Consider the following 27,261-nt stretch of genomic DNA (forward strand, 5'->3'; position numbering starts at 1 on the left):
TTACTGCAGGTCACATTTACAGTTTCAAAAAGAAAGCTGCAACCAGCATCACCACAGGCCAAGCCACAGGCCAAGACTTCAGGATGTCCAACGCACAGTTTGAAGAAGTGCTGCATCAGCTGTAAGCAAGATCATTGTTTGTTCTTGAGTTTTTAAACTAATGAAAGGGTTGTATTTGGTTCATTCATTTGCTTTGACAGGATGTTGAGTTGCCTGTTGCTTGATCCTAGTTTCATCATATCATCCTATCCTCCATAAGGACAAACATTTAATAAATTAAAAGCTGCAAAGTCGCTCGACTGGATACCAGTTTGAAAAATAATATGAACATGCTAATTGTTTGTGCAACCCTGAATGCACCTCGTCTGAAGATGTCAGAGAACATTTAGGCTTAAAACACGATGGTAATGACCTCGTTTCGAGTTGAATATGAACGTCGGGGCCTCCTAACACTTGGATGACACCACACGAGCAGTATGGAGGCATGTTATTGTTTTGTTGTTGTTTTATTACGTCTGGAGAAGGACTCACCATTGACTTCAATTGTATTGGATTCTGCTCTTACAAAGTTTACCCCCTGAGACTCCAGAAGTGTTTTGCTTCACCCACCCCTCCATCGGCATAGTGGGGGGGTAGATAATGAGTGAATTTTCATTTTTGGATGAACTATCCCTTTAACACTGAGGAAGAGTGCTTCGTCAGGTCCGTGTGGGTGTTGTGGCTGTATCATCACCTTTGTCACTTAGAGATTACATTAGCTCATGAATCTCAGATTTGCAGCATTATCCTGTGTAAATTCTGCACTTTCTCCCTGTTGCTGTCAGTGTTCAGCAGCGGTTTTGTGCGCCAGTGGTCTGAGTTGACTGTGTCACAGCCTGTCTGGAGACAAAACACCAATAGTCCTGCTGATGGATCATCCATCAGACACCACTTTGGATACTCTGGGGGGAAAGAGAGCAGTTTGTAATAGCTGTCTATAGGCTGTCGTGCTGGGTGTGTGTGTGTGTGTGTGTGTGTGTGTGTGTGTGTGTGTGTGTGTGTGTGTGTGTGTGTGTGTGTGTGGCCCTTCAAAGTGCCCTGTTATCCTCTGCACTTTTGTTCTGCTCTAAATCTCACAGGACCGTTCACTGGTTTCATTCACACACACACACACACACCTAAAGACAGTTTTATTACTATTTCCTCTTATTAGCCTTATTTCTCACGGCTTGAGCCCAGGGGAAGTTAAGTGCTGTTTGTGTTTAGGGTGTGTGTGTGTGTGCATTTTGAGCATATTGCAGCTACACTTGTCACCCAGCATGCGTGTGTGTGTGTGTGTGTGTGTGTGTGTGTGTGTGTGCCTGCCTCTGTGTTCACTTCCATTATCAGTCAAGGTCATCAGACCTCCAAGTGAACATTATAACATTTTAACCTACTGTCATGAAACCACCATCCTGAGAGAAATTGGAGTCGTACACAACATCATGCTCCGTCCTTCCTGCAGTGACAATGGAAAACACTGTTGGTATACTGCAGCACCACATGTCCACACTGACATCTTTCATAGTTTGATCACTCTACTCCTCATGTCGCCTGCCCACATAAATGTTTGTAGAAGATGTTGCTGCGGTGGGAAAAAGCCAGCTAATCCTGTTCAAGTTCTGTCACCACACTTGAATACATTACCTTTGCTCCAGTCTACTTCCCACTCAAACATGACAGCTGTGATCAAACTCACAGGCCGTTGATAAGCTCCTATAGTTTATTTAAGTTTAGTCTTAATGTAACGCAAATCTTAGCCAAATCTTTGCCAAATAGAACCCATTAATCTTTGGTGCAGCTCCAGACAAAGGGACTGATTTTTTAAATTCTTTAACATTGGAGATTTCCCACACTTGTGTCACATTTGCGGGATTTCAAAATACAATACGTTCAATATTGATAAAAATGTAATAAATAAGTGACCATTTTGATAATTTTTTTAATTTAGTTTTTTTTTCACAATATCACTGACAGTGGCATGGGTGCTGATCTCCGTCACGGCACCATCATTCATAGAATTACTTTTTGTTTTCCAAGTTGTCTTCAAAGTAAAAGCACACCGTTCGTTTGGTTGCTGCCATTCTTTATATTGAGCTGAATTACAGAGCTTTCATTTTGAAAAGTTGTGAACATAGGCTTAACAGACCTCTAAACTATAGACATATATACATATATATAGACATTTAATGAATACAATTTTATTTTACCATTTAAATGGGTATATACAAACCACATGAACAATAATAAAGATAATAAGAAAAGTGATAATATAAATGTTTTTCTGTCATTCTGCCCCATAGACGTTTTATAAAAAGCTCCATAAACAACGATCAGCACAGTAACAATAAAAAGTGAAAGTATATTGTAGATTTGTTTGAGGAGGACTCACTAATGACAAGGAATAATTCTCACATAATTTACTCAGCATCAGCACAGTAGGGATACCACTTCAATGCAGCTCAGTTCAGTTTTTTCTCCCTATTGCTGTTTGGTTTGATGTGTAAGTGGTGTCATGCATTTAGCACAGAGATAGTTTTCTCCAGACTTCATCATATGAAACACAGATTTGTGTTCAGGCTCAGTGTGAAGCAGCTGACGACAGCTGAGTTTTAATGAGCTCATATTCTATCCATCACCTAATCACACTCTTTAAGGTTAGACCTATGTGTGTGTGTGTGTGTGTGTGTGTGTGTGTGTGTGTGTGGTGCGTGTGTGTGTGCGTGTGTGTGCGTGTGCGTGTGTGTGTGTGTGTGTGTGTTTGTTTTGGCCATCACACATTCTGTCCGTCTCCTCCTTCTCCATCTGTCGCCTCTTGACAAACACATGGTGTCATGTTTGGCTGACTCAGCAAGGCCTCCAGCTCCATGGGCTACATCTATAGGCACACACACACACACACACACACGCACACACGCGCACACACGCGCACACACACTGTCCTGTGTAGGATAAAGAAAGAGAAAAAAAGGGTTTACATTGGCTGAGAGAATGAGCATGACAGATGCATTATGGTACAAAATAAATAAAATGGCAACACTCAGTAATGGTATAAGTGCACCGCCATCCATTCACTTGAGGCTGTTCAAATATTCATCACGACTCAACGACAGAATGGAGAACGATAAGAGGCAGAGAGCAGAGGAGAAGGTTGATGAGAAAAGCAAACAGGCACAAATACAGTTAATTATGAGTTGAGAGGAACAGAGGCTCAGAGAGGGACAACCGACGGACAGACACACTGACGAGCGAGTTCGTGAGTGAGTGAGTTGGGGGGGTTGAGCGTGCACACAGGGTAACGGGTGAGACGTGGTGACAGCACTTGATAAATGCCACATTTCAGTGCCAGTCTTACTGCCTGTCACTGAGTGGCAAGTGAAAAACAGATGTCATGTACTGCTCTTATACCACTTAGTACATGCGGCAATACAACAGTGCTCACCAGTACGGTGCAAATAACAATTGCTAATTATAAAATGTGACTGCAAACGTGAATATACTGCAGAAAATAAGAAAAAACTATGAAAAATAAGGAAGTATACAGCATCGTCCATCCAATCGGTGAGGAGGCTTGTCGATAGCATGTACCTATTTTTTCCTTTAGAAGTTAAAGTTGTGTTTTCATATTTGTTGTATAGTGTTTTTTGATTTGACGTTAGTTTTTCTGACTTTACGTGATTTGAAATTTTGACTTGCACTTCAGGGATACTGTGCCACAACGTTTCTTCCACTTGTACACAGAGGTACCAACATTAAGCCTGGAGTGGAGCCTCATCTGTCACTGAAAGCTAAACTATTATCCATCCTTTCTCCTCATGTTGACTTGAAAGGTGAAGGTAAAGTAAGACCTTCATTAATTTAAAATTCATGTAATTATTGATGGATTTCAAAGGAAAGAGGCAGGATTTAAACCTTAAAATGTCAACAAACACAAAGTAAAACTCTTTTTTTGATTCCACTGCCTTAGAAAATGCTCTCAGTTTAAAAAAATAAAAGCAAATTTGGATTTTCTTTGTTGGTGAGCTCCATGGGGGGCTGCTGCTGTACAGCTCTCTAACTAATTCTGCAGCATAATCCATTCCTCATCGATCAGACAGCAGAATATGTTGGAAGGTCTTTCTCTTACTGTGGCTGTGAAGCTGCACATACAATGTTGATATTTTATCATCTTATGATGTTGATATTCACACAGCCAGCAGATACTCCAGCTATATTATGATCGTTCTATAAGCCCATGTATTGACTCTCATTTAAGCCCATTTTTTCTAGTCTTCACCAACTTCTGAGGAAAGTTATGGCTCTTGAGATACAGTCGCTAACTGTTTCTGTTGGCTGTTTGGTGCTGGCCAGGTAGTGCTATCCAACTGAAAACAACTGGCTGATTTAAATGTCACTGATGAAAGTGGTGAGAGTGAACCAAAAGACTGCAGCTGCATCCTACACTTCAAACTAAAGATGTTCTGATCCCATTTTTCCTCTCCTGATTCCGATACCTGGCCTTATCGGCCGATACCAAGTAATAATCTGAGCATTTAAAAAAAAGAATTACTTATAGGTAATATATTAGTTTTTTTAGAGTTTTATATTACTAACACTGAAAAGTGATGATTGCTATCATTATAGTTTGGCCTGGCTCAGTCCCAAATAGTTAAAGTTTTAGCTCCCTAGGCTAACTTCCAGAAATCACTTCTTCTTCACCACTCTAAAAACAGTAGGCTACTTGCCAGTGCAGTACAGTGCAACAGCTGGTGTGGAGAAGTGGGGAAAAGTGATTTCCGCGAAAAGAAAATTGCAGTTGGTTGAAACTAACCTACTTTAAAGACGTGGTATAGGATTTGTAGATATAGATTCACGCACTTGCAGATGCCTGTTATCGGCCGTATCAGTGGCATTTCCAATTCTGGTATGGGAACAGCTCTACCTAAAACGTGGTTTTACCCTAAAATGGAATGATTTACATTATGGGGAGAGCATAATGTGACTGAAACAGTATATAGGTCCCCACAAGATGAATAAAACCTGGATCACACACAAACATAAAAACACACCTACACACTACAGTCAATTTGTGACACACTAATTACAATATTTGTGCTAATGCGGGTTTGTTGCATGTGCTCTACAGTAATTAGTCGGTCTTGACTCTTGTGACACATTTTTCTCACAACAACATAATGCATGTATCATGCACACTTGATCAACACTTCTCTTAAACAGTATGTATGTTGTAACCTGTGCACCCTGCAAGAGACGAGGAAAAAGAGAAACTCGTAAGCCGGGAAAGTTTGTGTAGGGTTAACCAGTGAAATCACAACTGCAGTAGCCTTGCATGAACTGATATACAGGAACTGAATGGATGTGCATCCTATACTGGATTATCAAAAATTTGACATTTTATTGCTTATTTTGTCATTTGTGTTCTTGCACCCATGTATCTGAATTAATATTTTTACCAACCACCTATGGCTCAATTGTATTTATATAATCCAATGTAACACAAGATATTGCACCGGGCCTCTAGCTCTCCAAGAACAATGAAAATAGTACCCAGAAAACCCTTAGACAACATACAGTAATGAAACAAACGTCTCGAGAGGAAATTGGAAGCTCACTCACTCCTCCTCAGACGTATGGAGCAGCTGAACTGCAGAAGCTGTAGGTGGGGAAAAAAGGCACAGTCAGGCATGTGGGCCCCTTCATAATAACGCAATAATAATGCAGTCATTACAGAAACATTATCTGTGAAGACTTTTCTGACTCTCACATTCTTCCCAAAACCAACAAAATCATCTTACTTTTTTTTTTTCATTGAGAACCTAAAAATGTGAAAAGAAAACCAGTCTGAACTCATCTGAGTTTAATTTAATTTGGTGCAATATTAGCTACTCGGTTTACCACTGGAAATACAGACAGGTGACAGATTAAAGCAAACCTGAACAAATGAGTGGAGAAACATAATGAATGCAATTGCTTTCACACCGCTGCCCTGCATGGTACAATTAAGCAATTAACATCTAGTCACGCTCTGTAGCATCTGGCAAAATGTTGAGCAGTTTGTATCAAGATAGCGAGAGCAAAAGATCGAAGTGACTTTCACACAGGGTTTATTGTTGGTGCTCGGATTGTAGGAGATTTAATCTTTAACATATTCAACTGGCCGGTGTATCAATTGGAACAGTCAGTGAATTGACATTTGCATTTAGACCTGTTTGGGAAAATATGGTCGGAAGTTGTGGTCAACAGCACATGTTTGATGACCATGATGATTGTACATGATTGTGTGCGATATGTACGAGCAACTCCTCTTCAGAACATCAATGGAGGACATGGTCAGACTGTGAGCAGGAAATATCTGTCAATAATTACGCAGAGAAGGATATTATAGAAGGGTTGCAGTGCATAAACTCCTCATTACAAAGATGAATGCACATTTGAGGGTTCAGTGGTGCAAAAACCAGAAGCAGAGATACAGAAAAAAGTGATATGGTCAGATGAGTCACCATCAACATATTCTCATTGGGCGAGTGAAATGGTGCAAGTGTGGCGTACACAGAGAAAAAAAAATCATAGACTGTATATAAAGATGGATGACATGACATTTCCCCAAGAGTGAAGCCATAGCGTCTTGATTGCTGGCTGCAGTAGAGGTATATAGCCATCCTCATGTAAGTTGACCTGTACTTGTACATGTATATGTGTACAAGTGTTTCGCATTAATCATCAAGACTGAGGTCGCCCGACATATTCTAATTTGTTCCGCCACAGTCTTAAAATAAACCCCAAAATTCTTTAACCTTCTAGTCATGACATCGTGATCCCTTACTTGGTGTATGCGTGACTATTTGCAGCGCTATATGCTGCTACCACATGCTTATCACTACCGTGAGCTACTGCTACTGTCCATAATGTTTTTACCATTCATGCTGACAGTCAGACCTCATAGTTTCAGCTGCAACTGTAGCATGTATTGCGGCTCTTTCGTGATGTGTATCCGTCACTCCGAATCCGTTGCGCATGATAGTGAGTTTCTTGTGTGTGCACGTGTGCCCCCATTACCGCCATAGATAGATAGAATTAATTCTGAGGGAAATGCTGCATCAAATATATTTTCCTAGTTATCACGCTGATGTTTGTCCATGTATTCATTTTTGATGTGATTTAAAAAATGGGGTGAAATGTCATGATTGACAGCTGAGACATATTGTTTGAGCCGAAGTATTGAATAGACCTGGATACCGCAACATTGTTATTACATTACATTACATTTCATTTCATTTAGCTGATGCTTTTTATCCAAAGCGACTTACAATAAGTGACTTATTGATTACTACTGCGCAAACTCTGACTCCAAATGACGTCATTGGCGCAAGTTGGCAGCATTGGTATATAGTATGGCTTCATTTCTGGATAGTACATGGATAGGACACCTCATCCATCTCAATATAAATCTCTGACCCCAAACGCAGTGGGCTGATCAGGGGGCTGTGCTGTGCTTTGGGGGTGCTTTGCTAACATTTTTTTCATACTTGATGACAATGCCGCCATCCCCACATCATGAGGGGGTCACTGAAAGGTGATGAAGATGAAATTATGTAAATCATATGCAATGGCCTTCACAGTCACCATATCTGAACCCACTTGAATATCGATAGGAGAATTTATATTGGCCATTTCTCTGTCACATATAAATATACTGAAATTACTTTTATTCACTTATAGCACCTTAACTATAATTTTCTGAGCATCCTGTAGAGATTCACTGTTTTGCTATCACGGGTGAAGAGATGGAGCTTATTGCCTCTTTCACACATTTATGTTTTGTGTTTTTGGTTTAAAAAGAATTTGTCATCCACAGCTGTCAATTCTGGTTGTGGGCGCTCTTCACTGCTGAGCCGAGCAGCAGCCATGTCCCATTTTGACATGGTATACTCCTGTATGTGTGTGCATGCTTGTCTCTATGGGTGGTTGTGACTTTTTTTTTATGGGTGCATTGCTTGTATAGGATCAATTTCCCTGCCCTATTGTAGTGTTGGAGCAATAACTCATTTCTGTTACCTTCCCTGAGAGGAGCAGGCAGCACACTGCAGTGAACTTATCTCTGAGTTATAACCACCATCTTCCCTGGTTTATTTTGTTGCTCTGTTGCTGATATGGTTCAACAGTGATTTATGAAGCCTTTACATTTAAAAACAGCTGTCAAGTAGGTCTGGGAAAATCCTCTTATCAGTAAGATGATGAGTTTATGTTGCCTGCAGAGGAAATAGAAAGTTAGCTGCCATGGCTGCACAAACACAGACGAGTAACACTCAGAAGCTTTCCTAATTGTATTAACAGAAAACAAAGACTAAAGAAATGGCTCAAATGGACACAAGACAACAATGGTGCATTAAGAAAAATTACCAAATATTAACTTTACTGTTTGTGTTATCAGGAGTCTATTTGTTAAATAAGAACATTGTATGGAAAGACCATAGACTGTATATATAGATGGAAGACATGACAGCTCCCCAAAGGTGAAGCCACAACATCTTGATCACCACCTGGTGGTTGGCTGCAATATAGGTCAGGAATCCTGCCTCCTCCATGTTAGCGGATGGTACATGGATCAAACTAATAAAGTAAAACTACTTGTCAAATAATTTTGCTCTTTTTAGGGTAGTTCTAATCACACTGACATGACATGACATATTCATATTTGTTTAAGTGCAGACTCTGGCTCCAATTGTCCAAGGTGGCAGCATTTATATCAGGGATACAGGTACGAAGTGGAGACATGTCGTCCATCTTTATATACAGTCTATGGGAAAGCAGGGACCTTGGGAATCAATGTGTATTGAAAAAGCATGAATCCAAAGCAAAGAATGGAAACATCATTTTTAACAACGTGAAAGTAACAAAAACAGAAAACTGTTACTGTACTTTTATGCAGCCATTTGTCGGGGACTATATTCAGTGGTGGATTACAGACACATTTTGTGCTTTTGTGAGTATTTATAACAGAAGGGTATATGGATTGATGCAATATAAACCACAGTTTCCATGCTCATGTCAATGAAGGAACATGTCAGCCTGTGTAACAATGTGGTTCGTCGATGCATTTTAATAGTTTTTGATCGATGGAGCTCTGTGACAGAAAAATACGATGCATCAGGCTTTGAATACACAGACTTTATTTGTTAGTAAGATCAATTCACTGTGGGATTTGTCATTTTATTTTACTTCACCTCCTCCCAGTTAATACAGCAGTGGTTGATTTCTACATTGCATATATTGATGCAACATTCCACGCTGGTGCTATATCTCTAATTGAGTAGCTGCAGGAAGCACCTGCTGAGCCCACTGCTCACACACTCGGCAGAAGGAAATTTGACTGAATGAGACGTGAGTGGAACAGAAAGAGGAACAACCCATGATTATATAAATGACTGGGCCGAGTGTTTATATGGATTTATGTTTACTGTAAACACCTCTGTAAATCACTCAGCTCAACCTTCACTTCAGGTTTGCTTATGAATGTACCTGCATGTTTGTGTTACACTTGCGCACCTTCTGTGTGTGTCTCCATGTGAAGAGTGTGTAGTCCCAAAAAAATTGGGCTTGGATCCAGAAACAGGAATTGCAGAAAGGATCAGTGTGTACAGAAGAGGGTAGGAGGGCACGTACACACACACACACACACACACACACACACACACACACAGTGATAGAATAGATTGATGCAGGTAATTAGCTGAGATTGTTCATTATCCCAAAAGAACATGATGAGTGAAAACATATTCATTTGGGATAATCAAGTTTTGATTGCTTTCTTTCAAAATCCACCGCCTGTTCAGATTAGAGAGGATTTTGTTCCAATCTCTGTTTGAGTATTTTATTAATTGTTGTGTTATCATCAAGATGTTCAATATACTGTATGAGGCTGGCAACTCTAAATTCTTCTTTTACTGTTTTTACTGCCTGCACCAACCACCAATAGGTTACTCTGCAGGACTGATCATAGACTGTACATTAAGATGGACCACATGAAATCTCCATAAGTGAAGCCAAAGCATCTTGATTGTCATCTGGTGGTTGGCTGCAGTACAGGTCATAAATCCTGCCTCCTCTATGTTAGTGAAAGGAACATAGACCAGAATAAAAATTCAAATTACACTTAAATTTAATGTTCCATCCTTCTTTGATTTTATGCAGTTCTTATTAAAGATGTATGTTCAAGTGTTCATTTACCCATTAGTTTGGTTTTATTTAGTTATGGTGCTCAAAGAGAAACATCATGATTGACAGCTGATTCACAATCGGTCGAGCGCTTGTATTGGCAAGACCTCATCCCTGATCACTACTGCTCAGTCCATATCTCCAAGATGGCAGCGTTCATAAATGTTTTGGCTTCTTTTCTGGACAATGAGAGGAAGGGGAGACATGTCGTCCATCTTTAAATACAGTCTACAGGTCTGATAAGAAGAGGCAGGTGGTAGTGAGAGAGGGCGGAGGAAACTGAGGGAGGGAAAAAATAAAGGAGGGAGGAGGGAGGATTTTTTGTGGACAGATAAGAGCCACAGAAGATAAGTGGTGCTGTTACAAAGGAGAGAGATGACAGCTCTGAGATGTGAGAACCAACATGAAGACAGCTTATGTGCTTTAGAGAGTAAATGAAAATTAATACTTATATAACTTATAACTTATATATAACTGAAATCAAGACTAAGTGTGTTTGTCTTTACAACAGTTTGGGAACAAAATGAGGATCTGAAGGACAAAGGTATAACAAAGGTAATTTTGTGCAGATCCAAATCTGGAAATAGTGAATTTAAATGTGGTTTGATAAGGGGACTGTTGGGCCTTGGTGGTGGTATATGCTCTACTGAGTGCCCTTCTAGTTAAAGTAATATAATGAAAGTTTAATTCCATAACAACAAATGTAAATCTCACTGTCACCAGCACTAAGGGAGGAATCTCTTTCTGCTGCCAACATGACAAACAGAATTTCAGCACATGAGACATAAGTTTGAGTTTTTAATAAACCTGTCGCACATCAGGATGAACCAGTCAGAGCAGACAAAGAAACAAATGCATTAAATTATACTGATGTCTGGCCCAACAAAGATGCATTCAAATATAATCATCGCAGGTAATAAAAATATTTGACTACTGTGTGTACACACCCAGAGCACACAGACCCACTCTATAAAAAGGACACGGTCAGTGTAGAGATGGAGCTTCAGCTATATTTACAGCCTCTGACATAATCAAAGTCCATGACACATTTAAACCGCAATGTACACTCCACACGTGAGAATATCGTTCCCACAGAACATCCAGTATATCAAGGTGAAACCTCATGTGAGATAGCCAGTGATGACATTTCCTTTTATTTACTTTAAGGGCTCATCGTTTGATTTCTATAACACATGACATTTCATAGTTAATCTCTTGTTTATGGCACATTAAAAAAATCATCTGATCTTTGTTTTCCCATCAACTGCAGACACTTCTTCCTGCATTGTACCATTGTGTGTTTGTGTGTGTGTGAATGAGTGTTTATGTGTGTTGAGGGAGGGAAGTGGTTTCTCAGCAGCAGTTGTGAAGGTCATGGTGTGCACGTGTGTGTGTGTGTGCGGGCAAGTACATGGACCTGTGGAAAAACGTTTGACATATTTTAAGGATTGCCAGGCTGTATACTCTTGTTTACTATGAGGCTAATCACACAGACCCGTCCGTGTGTGTGTGTCTTAGTATAACGCATGTTGTGGGGACCTAGATTTGTTAACGGAGACAAAAAGTCCCCACATTGTAAACAGTTAAAGTTGAAGGTGAGGACACGACTTAAGGTTAGGTTAGGATGAGATTGAAGTTAAAGTTTGTCCTAAGTTTAGTAAAGGTTAAGGTATGAAAATAATAGTTATAGTTAAGATAGTAGTTTTATGAAAATAGTGGTTAAGTTAGAGTAGGTCTCCAGGAAATGAATGTAAGCCCAGATCATCTCCTCTGATGCCATGGAGACATAACTCTGTGTGTGTGTGTGTGTGTGTGTGTGTGTGTGTGTGTGTGTGTGTGTGTGTGTGTGTGTGTGTGTGTGTGCGCGTCCTGTAATAGACTGAGCTGCATAGAGAGGTGACGCTGGTAGACTGGCATCTGTTTGTTTGGGAGCCACTTGAGAAGCTGTGAAGTGACAGGAGAGGCTGCTTGGCACCACAGAGGATTGCCCAAGTGTGTGTTCCTGACTATGTATGCAGGAACGAGAGACACAGGAAGTTTTTGCAACTGAAACAAGAGTTCTAAAATCATTGCTTTTCATTTAAAACACCGATCATGCCATACGTGTTACACGTTTCCAACTATTTTACAACCACTCAACTTCATTACCATTGCTTCATGTTTTCAGACATAAACTCCGGAAAATGTCGGTGAACTCTGGAAAATAGCCGTACCCAATTTCCAGACCTTTTCTGGTGTTTGCCTTTCACATATGAAGAAGCAGGTGGAGATTGTCCGGGTCTCATGTGTTCATAATAACAGACAAACTTCTACAGCGTTCACGCAATGGGTGGCACTTGGGTAGAACATGTACGATGCAGGACGTAATGTATGAATTCCACAGTTGTAATCACGTGTTTTTTTTCCCAGCACATCAAGACCAGCGTCGGCCCTTATTGCCAACAGCTCTCAAATCGTGATGTCTTTCAAAATTATCATCTCTGTTTGCGTCGACTATTAGTTTGGAAGCCCTTTTCCACCCTGAGATATTTGTATTATTTTTATTTGTTCCAGTTTTGCTTCTGTCGCGTGCTAGAAACGTCATCAACATGAAGTGTTGAGTTTGCAGGCTCACACGCAGCCCCTCTGGAAAATTTCAGGAAAATATCTGGGATTCAGTGCATGCCTTAAAGCAGCTCTTGACCTCCTCACAACAAACAAGAATAAGCACCTAAAGATATTTCCGACATAATGATTCCATAAGGACCCTTTAGCTGTCGTCTGGGGGGGGGAGAACAACAGTGAGTAGTGTTTGTGTGAATAGATACAGGTGTCTTATTACTCCCCTTGATGACGCACAATAGGACCCAAGTGAAATGTCTTTGTGTGTTTATAACGTGTAACATGTTTTTGTGTTTTTAACAGTCTATCTCAAGGGGACATTTGATAGTCCAGTTGAGGTGTGAGCTTATTTGTTTGCCTTCACACAGGAGTTGGGAATATCCTCAGGTGATTTTCAGAGATAGAGCCATGTTCACAGATTGTGTCACTTAAAAATCACAAACTGCTGTTTTATTTTAGTTAAAAAAAAAAGCAAAACCGAGAGAGACTATTAACCCAAAATCGACCAAGTCTTTCTGTGTCAACAGGACTCAAGGCTGTGCCCGATCCTCTGGCGGCTGTTTGGTTGCTATGGCACTGATCGCACACAGGAAAAGCATTGCATAGGGGGAGAAACGGGACATTCCAGTTAATTGTTGTGTTTGTTGCCGCTGTTTCTGAAGCTTAATCTATTCCCTGGCTGCTGTTGGACAATTACTGAAGCGTCTCATCTCCTCAGATGTCTTTGTCTTGTGTCTTGGATGAGGCATTTCTCCAATTATGTTCTGTACAAGGAGTCTGAGACAGTTCATTTTAGCTATCGAACGACATTCACCCCTTTATTATGTTCACCACTCTCCCAGATGAGCCCCCCCAGATGTGCCATGTGCTTCACTGTGTAGTTTTTCTGCTGCATCAGACTGTTGTTTGTGTAGTTTTATGTCTATGTCCTCATAACTCACGTAGCAACACATAATTCACACTTTTAATATATATATTTTATTTTGGGCATGTTTCATTGGCCAGGGAGGTATAAAAAAATTCACAGAAACATGAATTCATTAAAGAAATGAGGAAATCGATGCAGAAAAGTAGAGCTATATAATACGATGCATGAAAGTTAGAAAGTGCCAAAAGTGCACAGAGGTGTCCCAGTTTCTGGTCTTACTGTCATAATTTATGTTTGAAAAGAGATTTGGCCGTTTCAAACAATGTTACTGTCATTGTTTAGCAATACTATCACTAGAGGGCAGTGCAAAAGAGGCAGAAGTGCCCACCTTGTAAAATGTTTCTCCCTGTGCCCAGGAGAAGTGACATCAGTAGCTTCTGTCCAACTCGCAAAGTCCAACCTCAAAAAGTTCTACCATTAATGAAATTTCTTCCCTATGCCCTATGGTCATGCTGCTTGATCTGGCTACATTTTGTCCATATCTGTAAACTGTCATAAGTCTTGCACAAATAGGGATGAAATTAGTGCAGGGTCAGGCAGAAGGCTTCGTCCATTTCAATATACATATACAAAAATTAGCATAAATGAGCCTTAACCCACCACAAGAAAATGTTATCCCAAGATATAAAATGATTTCTTAATTTCAAAAAACAGCAAATACCTTTAAATGAACAAATAACAGAACAAAAGGAAGAGACAGTCACATGAATCAATAAATGATGAACCTGCTTGGCACAAGGAGGAAAATGGGTGAAGATGCTACAGCATGTAGGTAAGTTAAATGTGGCGAGCTTGTCAATAAGTCAATTAGCCATTCATCCGTTCACTCATTCATTCAGTCACTTAGTCGGTCAATCAGTTGGTTAGCTTGCTTACAAACAGGGAAGAAGAAGAACAGGTGGCCAAAGACAGGAACAAACTCGAGATCAATATGTTCCGGGAAGATGGCTGCTTTAGTTCTGTTTACTGTACTGTAAGAGGAATGTGAAGAGAAACTGGGTCTGACTTGAGCTGGAGATAAAGTATACACTGTGTATTCATTATAAGAACAATAAGCAATGCAAATAGTTTATCGTGAGGAAATGTAAAACTACATTGGCGGTAAATTGGAGAAAATATATGGCAGAATAGGATAATAAGAGGCAAAGAACAAGTAATGCAGTGTGAAAACATGTGTCATGTATTTCCACATGTGTCTGTGCACAAAGGGGACCATGTGAAATTCGTTGCAATTCAATTTTTTCACATGGTTTCATTTAATGTGCTTTCATTTTGTGAGGTTACAATTTCAATTCCAATGTCCTTGGCAACAGCACAGCAGGCAATAGGCTGATAAGCCTGTTTGAATTAAGATTTCACACTGAGGATGTGTGGTGAGTAGGAGTGGGGAGATGTGGGCGTGCATGCATGTGCCTAGAAATGAAATCATAAAATCAAGCACAGATAGAACAAGGTCAGGGAGATTAATATAAAATTATTAACAAGGCAGAAGCAAGGGCAGGGAGAGGTAGAGGGAGTCACACAGTCGAGGAGGAGGAGGAGGAGGCGGTACTTTGAACAAACTCCAGCCTATCACATGAAAGAGGGCGTGGGTCAGCAGACAGGAAGGAGGGAGGAGAGCGGCAGCAGACAGAGGGAGAAGAAGCAGAGCATGCTAGCGGAGGAGGGAGAGGTGGGATATTAGAGGTTGGTAGACAGAGAGATGCAGTGCCACAGTGAGTGTGTCTGCGAAGCGGATTGCTGCGCAATTCTTCATCCTCTTATCAGGGACCATGATGTGTTATGGCACCACGATGTACAGATTCACTGCAAGAGCAGGGAATGCAGGTAAAAGTTCACCTTGAGCTGAAGTCCACCAGCGACTCTCTGGACCTTTTGGGATTACAATAAACGCTCATTGGTAATTCAAGCAAGAACAGCTGAGATTTGGATCTGACAACCTGACAAACCTGAAGTGGCTCCAGAATATCTTCAAACTTTTCTGACTTACACTGAAACATCTGACCAAAAGGATCTACGACACCAGAACCAGAATTCAAACAGGTTCTTGGTTTGGCTGAAACTTGGCCAAATCTGAAACCAAACAGGTCCAAGTTTGTGGCATCCTTAGTTTACACTGGAGGCCCGCAAAGCCACAACCAAGCCGGTCCTGGAGCCCAGGAACCCTGGAGCAAGCCTGACCTTGGACCGGCTGTCATCAGAACCCCTGTTGGCACCAGCAGAAACGTCTAGTATGTCTCAGACCGGAGGACGGATCCACAGCAAAAAGGCTGGCATTCGGGCTGCCGTCATCTTGATCGGACTCCTGCACAAGTCTCGCAAAGCCAAGGAGAAGGAGAGAGAGAAAGAGGAGAGTGAAGGGTGGGTGAAGTTTGTCCCATTGTGGCATCTGATGAGGCGGGCATGCTGGGTATATAATGTGTGTGGCTTGAGGACACAAGCAGATGGTCTGCAGTGCAGTGTTGGGCCGGGATTGTGAAGAGCTAGTAAAGTCTTTGTTATTCCAGAGGAACAGGGCACTTTGAACGCTCTGCGGTTCAGTGAGTTTGCAACTGCAGTTTTATTATAGGTCCTTTTTATTAGAGTGTGGTCGGGTGTGTGTGTGTGTGTGTGTGTGTGTGTGTGTGTGTGTGTGTGTGTGTGTGTGTGTGTGTGTGTGTGACCACACGTGTGTATCTGGGTCAGTTGAAATGACAGATGGGACTGAGAGAGAAAGGTATTGAGGAGTGTACAGAGGTGTGCTGTGAGTGCGTTTGAAGAGCAAACAAGAGGGGCGGAGAAAACGGTGGACAGAAGCAAAGCTGCGGTGTAGAGAGAAGGAAAATGAGGATAATAGAATATAGGAGAATAGAAAGGAAAAGGTTCAGAGCAAAGGCTGTCCAGTCATCTTCTCATGTCTTCCTATGGGCAAGACTATGTAGGCTCTGAGGTTCATAGAAGCATCACTGGACACTTGTTGATGCCTGTTATGCTGATGTAGTTTAACAGCTTCAGCACAAGGGCAAAGTGATGGTTGGTGAGAGTTTCGTTCTTGTACAGCAAACTTGTAACCGTTACCATCTACAAACCTGCAATGAACAGCTGTTAGTCTTTAATTTATTGCGGACTACAAGGCCTACTGCTAAGCATGCAACAAAACAGGTATTTCTGCTTACAGGTAAACGTGTTGAGAACGATATATATCTCGTATATATACGCCATTCATGTATATTTAAGACAGATTGTTGCTGCCTTACTCCTTCCAAATGTTACCTGTACATGTTACCGGGAGTTTCCCTGCATGCTATGTTGTAGCCAGATCATCTTACTGCTAACACTTCCTGAGTTGCACGCAGTCAATAAGACCCCGGGAACATCCCACCTGGTGAAAAACTACCCCACCTACCACCCACCACCCCACCACAATATACCCCACCTGCCCCAGATAAACCGGTTTTGGTCTAGCTAACATTAGCAGCCATCTATGTATAGTTAAACTGGCAGCTGAGCTGGATGTTTGGAGTGTTTACCTATATAGTTTTATTGTGGTAAAGGATATATATATATATGTAGTGTTGAATAGGTGTGTGTCTGTGTGTGTGTATGCATACGTGAAAGAGAGTGCATTGAATGAACTTTGCTACTCTGTTTAATAGCCTGGACCAAAATAGACTGTATCAAAAATAGACTGTAACTCACTTTGCAAATGCTGATAAGTGTGGTGGAGGAGGGCATATATTTGTGTGTGTGTGTGTGTGTGTGTGTGTGTGTGTGTGTGTGTGTGTGTGTGTGTGTGTGTGTGTGTGTGTGTGTGTGTGCGCGCGTGTGTGTGTGTGTGTGTGTGTGTGTGTGTGTATAATTCAGTTTCAGATGGTGTAAAATTAACCCCCGGAGATGAGGCTGCATTAGCAACGATGTAAATCGGGCAACTACCCCAGACTTCCTGGGGCCCCTGAAATCTGCAGGTTCAATGTGTGGTGTGGTGCTTTGATTAATATAATATAGGAATATGCCCCATTTAAACAAATGTCAACTGAAATGATGGTGATTGGTTTGTATAAGCATCCAATACTTAAACGAATTTGGTCCATTACGAGTGACCAATACAAACGGTGGAAGGAAAGGAGGGGTTTGAACATTAATAAAGAATTTTTTTATATTATATCTATCTTCCATAAATTAACTGACTGGGCAAAATATGTGCTTAAGATGCAGCAACAGTTTACATGCACAGTATAAGTCCAAGGACAAGAAGGTCAGTGGGGCCCATTTTTTGCCCCAGGGCCCTCTAATGAATTAATGCGGCCGTGCCTGGAGGCGGTGTTCGTCTGAAAGAGCAACAATTCTGCACAGACACACTAAAACATACACATTATTTACACTAACAGGATTAATTATTGCATATTTGTCATGTTCACTGATTTTGTGTTCTGCACATTATTGCGTCATGTCAAGTGAAATGAAACGGCACAATTATGTCTGGACCGAAGAAACAGCCCGAAGCACTGCAACAACAACTTTCTCCCACTATCACATGGTGTTCAATTTGCAATTTCCTACAATTTTAATTATCCTTTCAGCAGTGGTTGGAAGGTTCATGATGCTCTCCATCCATATATCTACCTCTGCTTTTTCACTCTTTAACAAGCCGTCCATTGTAACAAGATATTTGTTGTCCCTAAAGCTCCAATAGAAAGTGAATTACTGACTGAACCCATCATTTATATCTCAGCAACAATAGGACACATTGTGTTGACTGCATTGGGTTTAACTTTGCAAGAGAGAATTTAAACTGTGATTTTATTAACTTTATGTTCATGGTTTTCTGACTGTGCACAAAAGTGTGTGTGTGTGTGTGTGTGTATGAAATGTTTGTTGTGTGTGTGGCTGTATGGCTGTAATTTCACAAGCTGAATTGTCCCCCACTAAAATGAAATGCCTTTAATAACTGAGTTAATCATATATACCATCTAAAAACATGGCATATTATATGTTCAGTATTTTAAACAGGCCCTGAACAAAGTATGAGTTCAGTGCAATCCCAAAATTATATTAAAGCAAAACTGCATTATTTAATGAGTACATTATATGATGGGACAGCCCCAGTGGTACAGTACATCCTGTTGATTATGGGGAGCTAGACAGTAGTAGAACAGGGAAAAGGAATGACCTTTGTGGTAAATTGTAGGTTTGAGTCTCACAAAAACTACCTTAAGAGGGTCACTGTCTGAAACTAATTTACTGAGGAAAACAAGGAGAGAGAATTGTCTAGGTTTATAGATGAATGCTGACCTTGTCTAAAAATTACACTATAGAAGTGGTGACAAACTAGAGATGTTGAGCAGATGCATCATAATAAAATCCCAAATGCCCAAGGCTTCCTCATGCTTCAACAGCACTTTGGGTTTTCTCTTTCCAGCTGGGAACACCTCAAGGTAACGCTTATAAAGCGGGTTAACACTGTCCTCAGGCATGAATTTTCATCAACCGTTCACTTCAGTGTCAAGAAGCAAGGACTAAAAGGATTTGGACGTCTACATCTCCCAAACATTTGAAGAAAACCATAACATTTTACCATAACTTCCTGGATTTTAAATATACTTATGCACTGAAAAAGTTAAAGTTGGATAGGAAGATCACCACCACTCTGAAATAAGATCATAGACTAGATTCTAGATTCTAGATTAGCTAGTTAGCATAGCTTAGCACTAAGACAGGAAACATGGGAAAAGCAGCTAACCTGGCACTGTTTACTGCACATGTTAATAAGTGAGCTTTACTCCCCTTTTCTCCCCTAACCGCATGTCAAGCTAGGCCAGCCGGCTGAACACTCTGATAAGCAACTAGGGCTGTCACTTTTTCCACAAAACTAGTTTGAACAAATCTGACATGAAACGCATGTTAGCTGCTGCTGACAGGTGAGCCCGCCCATTTGTTTCTGTTGAAGAATACGGCAGCATGGTACAAGGAGGACAAACAGCCTGGCCTTATCGACTTACTTTACTGGTCGAGATGACATCTAATAGGTCAAGCTGATATTGAGCACCCTCTGCTGGATTACGAGGCAACTTCTTCAGACGTGGCCTCTAGACTGTATATTTTGAATTCAAAACAATTCAAATAGGAGCTCTCCGTCACATTCAAATGAATGTTCAAATTTCAAATACAGCCCATAAACGACTTATAAGAAATAGCAATTTTCCTATATCCTGTGTCTAAAGTTGAAAGACTTGTTGGCAGAATGATTCCTCTGAAGATTGCTGAGTATGCTTTTGGGCTGGTACCATGGCTGGTTTAGGACTGGTGGTTAGTTTGAAGGATGAGGAACAAATTAGTTATGGCGCATTCTCTAACAGATTTTCAACATAGTTTGCAGATTGCAATGAGGATGATCCACGTCTTTCATTAAATCCAACCAGGCTTATTGCATGACCATTGATTTTTGCCGACTGTTTATTCACATATTTTAAACTTTAGCACTAACCTTGTGGTTCTATGTTAGCAAATTGCATGCTCTCGAGAATGGACATGTTCAGAAATCTATCTTGCTAGGCTACATGACAGTGAATGTGGAGACTCTCAAGGGTTGTCTCCTTTTGCAAAGTGAGTGACATACTTTCTATGTCAGCTTGCATATCATTAAAACAATAATTAAGATATAATCATAGACATTACACATTACGCACCTCTCAACAGGTCACGTTGACTCGCAGGTGAAGTTGAGTCTCCCTTTAAATAGAATCACTCTTTGGCTCCCCACAAGGTCCTCCTAAGTTATGATGAGAGTAGACACCCATAAAAGGTACTGAGGATATGGCTGTTAGTCAGCCTACATGGGTTTGGATTGGGTGGATTAAGATCACCGGCCTGTGGAGGAGGACTTGGGGTCATGGTGTGACAGGTCCTTCATTCTGCTAAATGTAGCAAAAACTAAGGACAATGAGAATTGATTTTATAAAGTTGTCCTCTGCTGCTGCAATGACTGTTATTAAGGGAGAGGAAATGGAGCTGGTGGAAATCAACGACCACTCAGGCACTGCTACAGACAAGAATCTGTGTTTTAATATCCAATGAGATAAAGGAAATGTGAAGCTGCATCTTTTCATCCTAAAAAAATAGAACCCTTTGAATGTTTTTCCTGCTTTGATGTCTGTTTATTATAGAAACTGACATAGACACCTTTACACTGCCATAAACAGAATTGTTTATGTGACGACAGACAGCAGTTGGGGTGAGTCAGATCCTGCAAAGTTTCATCTGGACCTTCAAACATTTCAGTTTAGTCTGCACTGAAATATCAGGTGTGAAAGGTGCACAAACCACAGTCTGGACCACAGGACAAAAAATGTAGTAAGACGGGACCAATTGCAGTCTTCTGCCTCGACAATATAACATTTAAATGACAAAATAATGATATTACAGTGGCAAAAACATTGTTGAAATTAACTGTTTCATTCAATTTCTCCATTTAAATGGAAAGTAACCATCAAATTGATAACAGGCTGACATCAGACACACACTTGTTGGGAAACCAATCAATGTCAAGTATAGACAGTCCAAGTAGGTGAAGATGTCAGGACTTATGTATGTCATACAAAGGTCTTTAGTCCACTCTGTAAATTACAAAGTGAAACTAAAACTAAATGAATTAAATATTAACAATGTAAAAAAAGACGTGAACTTTGGCTCAGATGTTAGTCTGAACTTTAAGGTGTGAAAACATCCTTACAGCAATTCAGCGAATGGGACCATAGATTAACCTTCACTAAGAGTTTGAGGTCTTGCCTTCAGGTTATTGCAACAGAGAAGATAATAAGCCTGAGGATTGTCTTTGCATCCATCTCCAACTATATTCTGAACCTGAAAAACCTTATTCACATTAATAACTCACCTACTGACCTTTTGTACTCTTATATAGCAGCTTCCACATTTAAGTATTTGCAGTTGCTGTCACTTCATATGATCTTTTTCTCTCCCAGTTATTTTTAGTCTTTTGATACAGTCCTTTTAGTTTTCTCTGAATGTCCCAGACGTCTGATTTTATTTTGTTTTTTAAAACCCTCACTGCATATTTCCCTGTGGACGAAAAAGATTAATTTGGTGTGACAGTTTTGCAATTATCACCACAGCTGTGGTCCCTTAAGAGAAAATGTCATCAAATAGTTTGTGGTGGTCTATTATAAATGTGCAAATCTGCAGGGCCCTTGATATAAAGATGTTTGGGACAGGTCGTAACAACAGTATCATAGATACAAAGTGAGTGTAGACTTCCTCTGAAGAGCATGTCCATGCACTGTGATGGTGGGATGTGTCTCTCTTAAATAGACAAGCTCAAATTTAGACCGGCATGTTGGCACCACATAGCAAGAAGGTTCCCGGTTCATATCCCAGTTTGCCTTTGTGGAGTTTGCATGTTCTGCCTGTGTCTGTGTGTTTGCAGGTACTTCCTCCCACAGTCCAAAGACATACAGATTGGGTTTAAGTTAATTGGAGACTCTAGGCCTGCTTCCCTTAGAGGAGAAGCAGTATAGATAATGGATGAAAGCATAAGACCATATCATGGATAATCTCAGACATGAAGTCTTTGTAGTTGTGTCCTGCAGTTGACATGTGTTTGGATAAATATTTTGGGCTGAATAAGCGACAGCAGTAATAACCTGCCAGCTTCCTCTGAAATGCCTAGTCAGTTAGCAACTCTGCAGCCTCCAGACGGGGGAAGTAACATGTACAATACAATACGCCAAACACTCGATACAAAGCATCGTTATACTTTTTATTTCAACAGTTTTGGAGAAATCCAAAACTTGACTGACCTGCTGCATCTAGCTACGGTTGCTATATGCTATGATTGGACGGTCACTGCTCGTTCATTTGTATAAGGAAGAAGCTATATTTTCCTTTTCATTTGAATAGAATCATTTTTTTCTCATTCAAGTTCTTACTTGACAGAAAAAAAAGAGACACTGTTTAGTTAACCCTTAATTCCAGGTGGTGTTTTCCAGATGGAGGATGAATCATCTGCACTTGTGTGAAGGGAAAACCTGGTTCAGCAGAGTAACCACAGCAGATGTTTTAAAGTGGTGCTTCTCTGGACACCTTACACAGTTTTTCCTTGTCTTGTAGCTCCCTCCCTCCTCTCGCACTTAAACCCTCCTCCTGCTGTGTCACACAACCACTTTTTATTCACTGACTCACATGTATTTCCATTCCTCTGTCTCCCCCTGCTTTTCTTTTTTCTACTCTCTTACTCTCTTTTTTTTTCTCCCTCTTTTGCATGTCATTCCTTTTGTGATTACCAAGTCATGGGGGGCCGCTAGTATTGGCTCTCTCACACACAAACATGCACACGTTTGATTGCACTTGAACTCACATGTCTGTTTGTACAAATATGTGTGTTAATGTGTATGTGTGTGAGTGTCAGCCTTGTCTCAGGGTGTAATGGATGAGATAGTATTGTCTCTAACAAGTGTCCAGAGACCCAACTAACACAGCCCTATTTACCCAGCTCCGCACTGGAGATTGAGAGTGCTATTTTTAGTCTGCACAGATTCATTTATTCTCCCTCCCCATGCCTCGCTCTGTGGCCTCCTCTCTTTCAGCGATCTGTTTGACATCCATTTATTCTGCTCCTCTCCCTCTCTGTCTTAACATCTCTGTTCTTTTTCTCCGGGACCTTTATCCTCTGGTGTATTTATCAGCTAGTCTGAAGTGGTGGAGCTGGTTGAGAAGAGAAGAATTCAATGTCATCTGACGGATCTATTCTTTTTTTCTCCTTTGACTCGAGTCAGTGAGACTGGGCGAGATAGAGCAATGATAAAGAGGAAGTGGTTCCTGGAAAATGAAAAGGGTTAGACAGGATTTATGGCATGTCCAGCGATGTGACAGAGAGAGTGGTATGATGTCAGTCAGCTGTGTTTTCACTGCAGTGCAGCGCCAGAGGACATGAACTTCTCAAATCAAAAATATGAAATCTGTTCAGATGATTCATAGACAGACTCTTTACCTTTATTCAACAATTAGTGCATATACATAGACATAGATAGGGATATAGATAGGTAGTAGGAGACAGTGTGTGGAGAAAGAGACAAACAAACAAAACAAATAAATCATGATGGTAATAATAATGATAATATTAAAATTAACCAAAAAATAATAATATAAAGAAAAACAAACAAAAAACAAACAGGACAAAATCAAAAGAGGTAAAAAATAAGTGTAATCTGTTTGGGTTTTATTCATGGGGCTTTACAGGATGGGTGTGGTATTTCTGTTCTATTTATACACATTTCCAGTTGCATACATTTTTCTGTTCCATTCTTTTTTCCTTTTTCCTTCTCTGCTTTCCTTTTTTAAAATCTTCCTTCCTTCCCAGTTATATGCTTACATCACTTTACTTTTCACATTTATTTTGTGGCATTAACTCATCGGCAATAGGAGAGATTTGAGGATTGTTGAATAGACTTTATTGAACTCTTCGAACTTTTTTTTTGTAGCGCTGATTGTTGTTCCATTGATCTGTTGTGCTAAAAATTCCAACCATTTCGATTTATTGATTTTGTTCCTGTTTTTCAAGTTGAGAAGTTTGTTTTCTTGGCGATAGTTAGGGCTACTAGTAGGGGTGTTATGATCTGTGTTGAATTTGTGCGGAGTGTCTCCAGAATACTGAGTGTACATACAGAAGGGAAAAATGGAATATTGCAGCCAAGGAATACAAACAGTGGAGTTGTTACTTGTTCCCAGAAATGTTGTATTGGTGGGCAGAGCCAGAGTGCATGGAGGCAGTTGTCTGTTGTATTAAGTGTACAATGAGTGAATATATATATATATATGTACTTATATACTTGATGTTATCACCTCACCATCTTTGTCTAGTGTTGATAATGTTCAGCAATCAGTTGAAGAGAATATGCTTGATTTGAAAATGCTTTTGAAAAGGAGAGAGTGGCATATCTTCTGAGAACAACTTTTATATTACAGACTGAATATAAAACTGGACAGCTCCCAGAAGGGAAGCCAAATCATCTTGACCGCCCCCTGTTGGCTTACTGCCAACAGAAAAAAGCCAAAATATGTGTCAAACATTGGATGGTCATGTGTTATTTTCCAGTAAGTTCAGTTTTAATAAGTTGTGATACTGTAAAAATAGGGTGAAGCATCATGATTGATAGCTGAGACTGACTCGCAATTGTTTGAGCGTGTGTACCTGATTACATCAGCTCCATTCCACCATCACTACTGCGCAGACACTGGCTCCAACATTTTTTTACAATGGCTGAAAATGGTGATGAGTCGTCCATCCATATTTGTGGTCTCTACTCGAAAATAAAACAATCATTGGAGAATTTACTTGACAGCATATTATCTTTGAGTTTACACTACATTTCTTAGCGATTATACAGGTGTTTATTTGATCAAAGGGCTCCTTGTTTATTCATCCACAAATACATGATAATCACGTGAGGGTAAAGTGCGGTCATACTGCATGAAGCACAACCGCAGACACAGAGGCAAGCATGGCCTTTATCAGTGTCCCAGCACCATTTGAGCAACGAGACAGAAAACAACACTGACATTTCAAAGGTAAGACAAAAGCTACTGTAGATAACCTTTTACCAGCTTGTACTGTCTCTGTGTGTGTGTGTGTGTGTGTGTGTGTGTGTGTGTGTGTGTGTGTGTGTGTGTGTGTGTGTGTGTGTGTGTTTGTGTGTGAGAGAGAGAGTGTTAGTGTGTGTGTGTGTGAGGTCTAGGTGTTGCTCATGTTATGGGGACCTAAATATATATACACAGCAATTTCACTTCCTCATGGGGACAAAGAGCAATGCCCTGTCCCAATTCCTCTCACTTGGCCTTATCCCTGGATATAAAGTGCCCTTTGCTGGGCATGTTCCAAACGGAGCCACAGGGAAGAGGGCTAGAAAATCTTCCTTTAGGAAGTGGTACACCACTCGCTAAAACATTAGCTGCCAACCAATGTTATAACAGTGACAAACAATATCAACTAATGTTATTGTATTAATAGCCGTTATCAACTAACATTATAATCTTAGACAACTGCAGGACAGATGGGGCAGATTGATCTCTTGATCAATACACAGTCAGTCAGCGTGTTTGTTATTTCAATGTAACATTAGTCTTGTCCATAGCAACTTCTGCCCCGCAGTAAAAACGTTATAACAGGAGCGCTGACGTTTTTTTCAAACTTCATAACAAGCGTTACTTGTTACTCTCACTTTGACGTGAATAGCGATTTTTCTGAAACGCTTGTCACAGCGATACAGTGCCATTTTCATTTGCTGCTGGATTAAAATAAGATATTCTGCTGGATGTAAATGTTTTTTTAATGATTATTATGCAAGCTTTCATACTTACATGAGAATTTACACACAGCTGTTGCCATCTTGATTCGCTTCTTCCATTCACAAAGCATTCGGGAATTCCCGTATATCCCTTCGCTTTTAGGGGGGTCCTGAATACACTACGGTTGAAGGGGTGTTATAAGGGCTAGATGGCCCAATAATATAAATTATCACGATTCTGTCTCAGCTGTCAATCATGACGTTTAACCCTGTTTTTATAGTATCAAATAACTAATTAAAATCAAAATGGGTTAGGGTGGCTAACCCACCAGGTGGCGATCGAGGCGCTTTGGCTTCACTTTTGGGATGCTGTCATATCGTCCATCTTTATATGCAGACTTTCAGGTATGAAAATGCCTTAAGGAGTACAAACAAAAAACACTTCAGGGTCTCTGCTCAGCTTCTCTGTTTGCATGTGTGTGTCACATATAACACAAACCTTAGTCTGAGACTACAAAGAACATTCATTCACAAACACACACGCAGTCCATTTCCTCTCTCCTACTCCATCAGCACATTGGCTCAATGAAAAGGATATTTACTTGCTGCCAGCTCTGTAGTTGAAGGACCAATTACTTTTGTACACTTTCATATATAAGTTTATAGAAGCAGCATTTCTCTGGTGTCTTCTCTCCAGACATGTTGCTCCCCTGTTCCTCATCACCCCCTCACTGTCTGTGTCTCTTCCTCCTGTTGCTAATGAGTGCGTTGCAGGTTTTCTGGCTGGACGCTCTTTTCTCCTGCTGCCATCTTTGTATCTATTCATATCACAGTAAGAGAGAAAGGTTCCCACAGGAAGCAGCCGGTGACTTGGAGCGTCGTTGCCTCCCAATTATTGCTCCCCTGACCTATACACATATCTGGGATGCCAGTACTCTCCTGTCAGACAGCTGAGTCATGCATCCTTTTTTTCCCTCTCTCTGTGGAGTGGACTGTGTAACTGCACCACTAATAGTTGATGGTGCAGGGGGAATCAAGGACAGACAACAAGTCAAAGTGTTAATTTAAATTTCTGCTTTAAGATGTTACAGTTCTCTAATGTAGCTCATAATGTCACTTATTATCCTCAGTCACACATTTGCTGAAATGAACCCAAAATACTAGGCTGCGTCTGAAATCACTCCCTCCTCCGCTTATTTAGTTTAGATGTGATTTATTAGTTAA

At 40.5% G+C, this 27,261-nt stretch overlaps 1 protein-coding gene across 5 annotated transcripts in view; it reads left to right on the forward strand.

Moving 5' to 3' along the window:
* Positions 1-27,261, forward strand: part of rap1gap2a (RAP1 GTPase activating protein 2a) — a 95,967-nt gene that overhangs the window by 34,284 nt on the left and 34,422 nt on the right. Inside the window, exon 1 of one of the 5 annotated variants that reach the window (XM_035155159.2) lies at positions 15,391-16,123. The exons of 2 other annotated variants lie outside the window; for them this stretch is intronic. In XM_035155159.2, the coding sequence (XP_035011050.1) occupies positions 15,996-16,123 (128 nt within the window). In that variant the 5' untranslated portion in view covers positions 15,391-15,995. Of the gene's footprint in view, positions 1-15,390; positions 16,124-27,261 lie in introns of those variants that run through there. 2 more of the 5 variants (XM_035155160.2, XM_035155163.2) reach the window with 2 other exon arrangements.

The sequence above is a fragment of the Hippoglossus stenolepis genome, chromosome 4 (assembly GCF_022539355.2).
Source record: "Hippoglossus stenolepis isolate QCI-W04-F060 chromosome 4, HSTE1.2, whole genome shotgun sequence".
NCBI classification, from domain to species: domain Eukaryota; kingdom Metazoa; phylum Chordata; class Actinopteri; order Pleuronectiformes; family Pleuronectidae; genus Hippoglossus; species Hippoglossus stenolepis.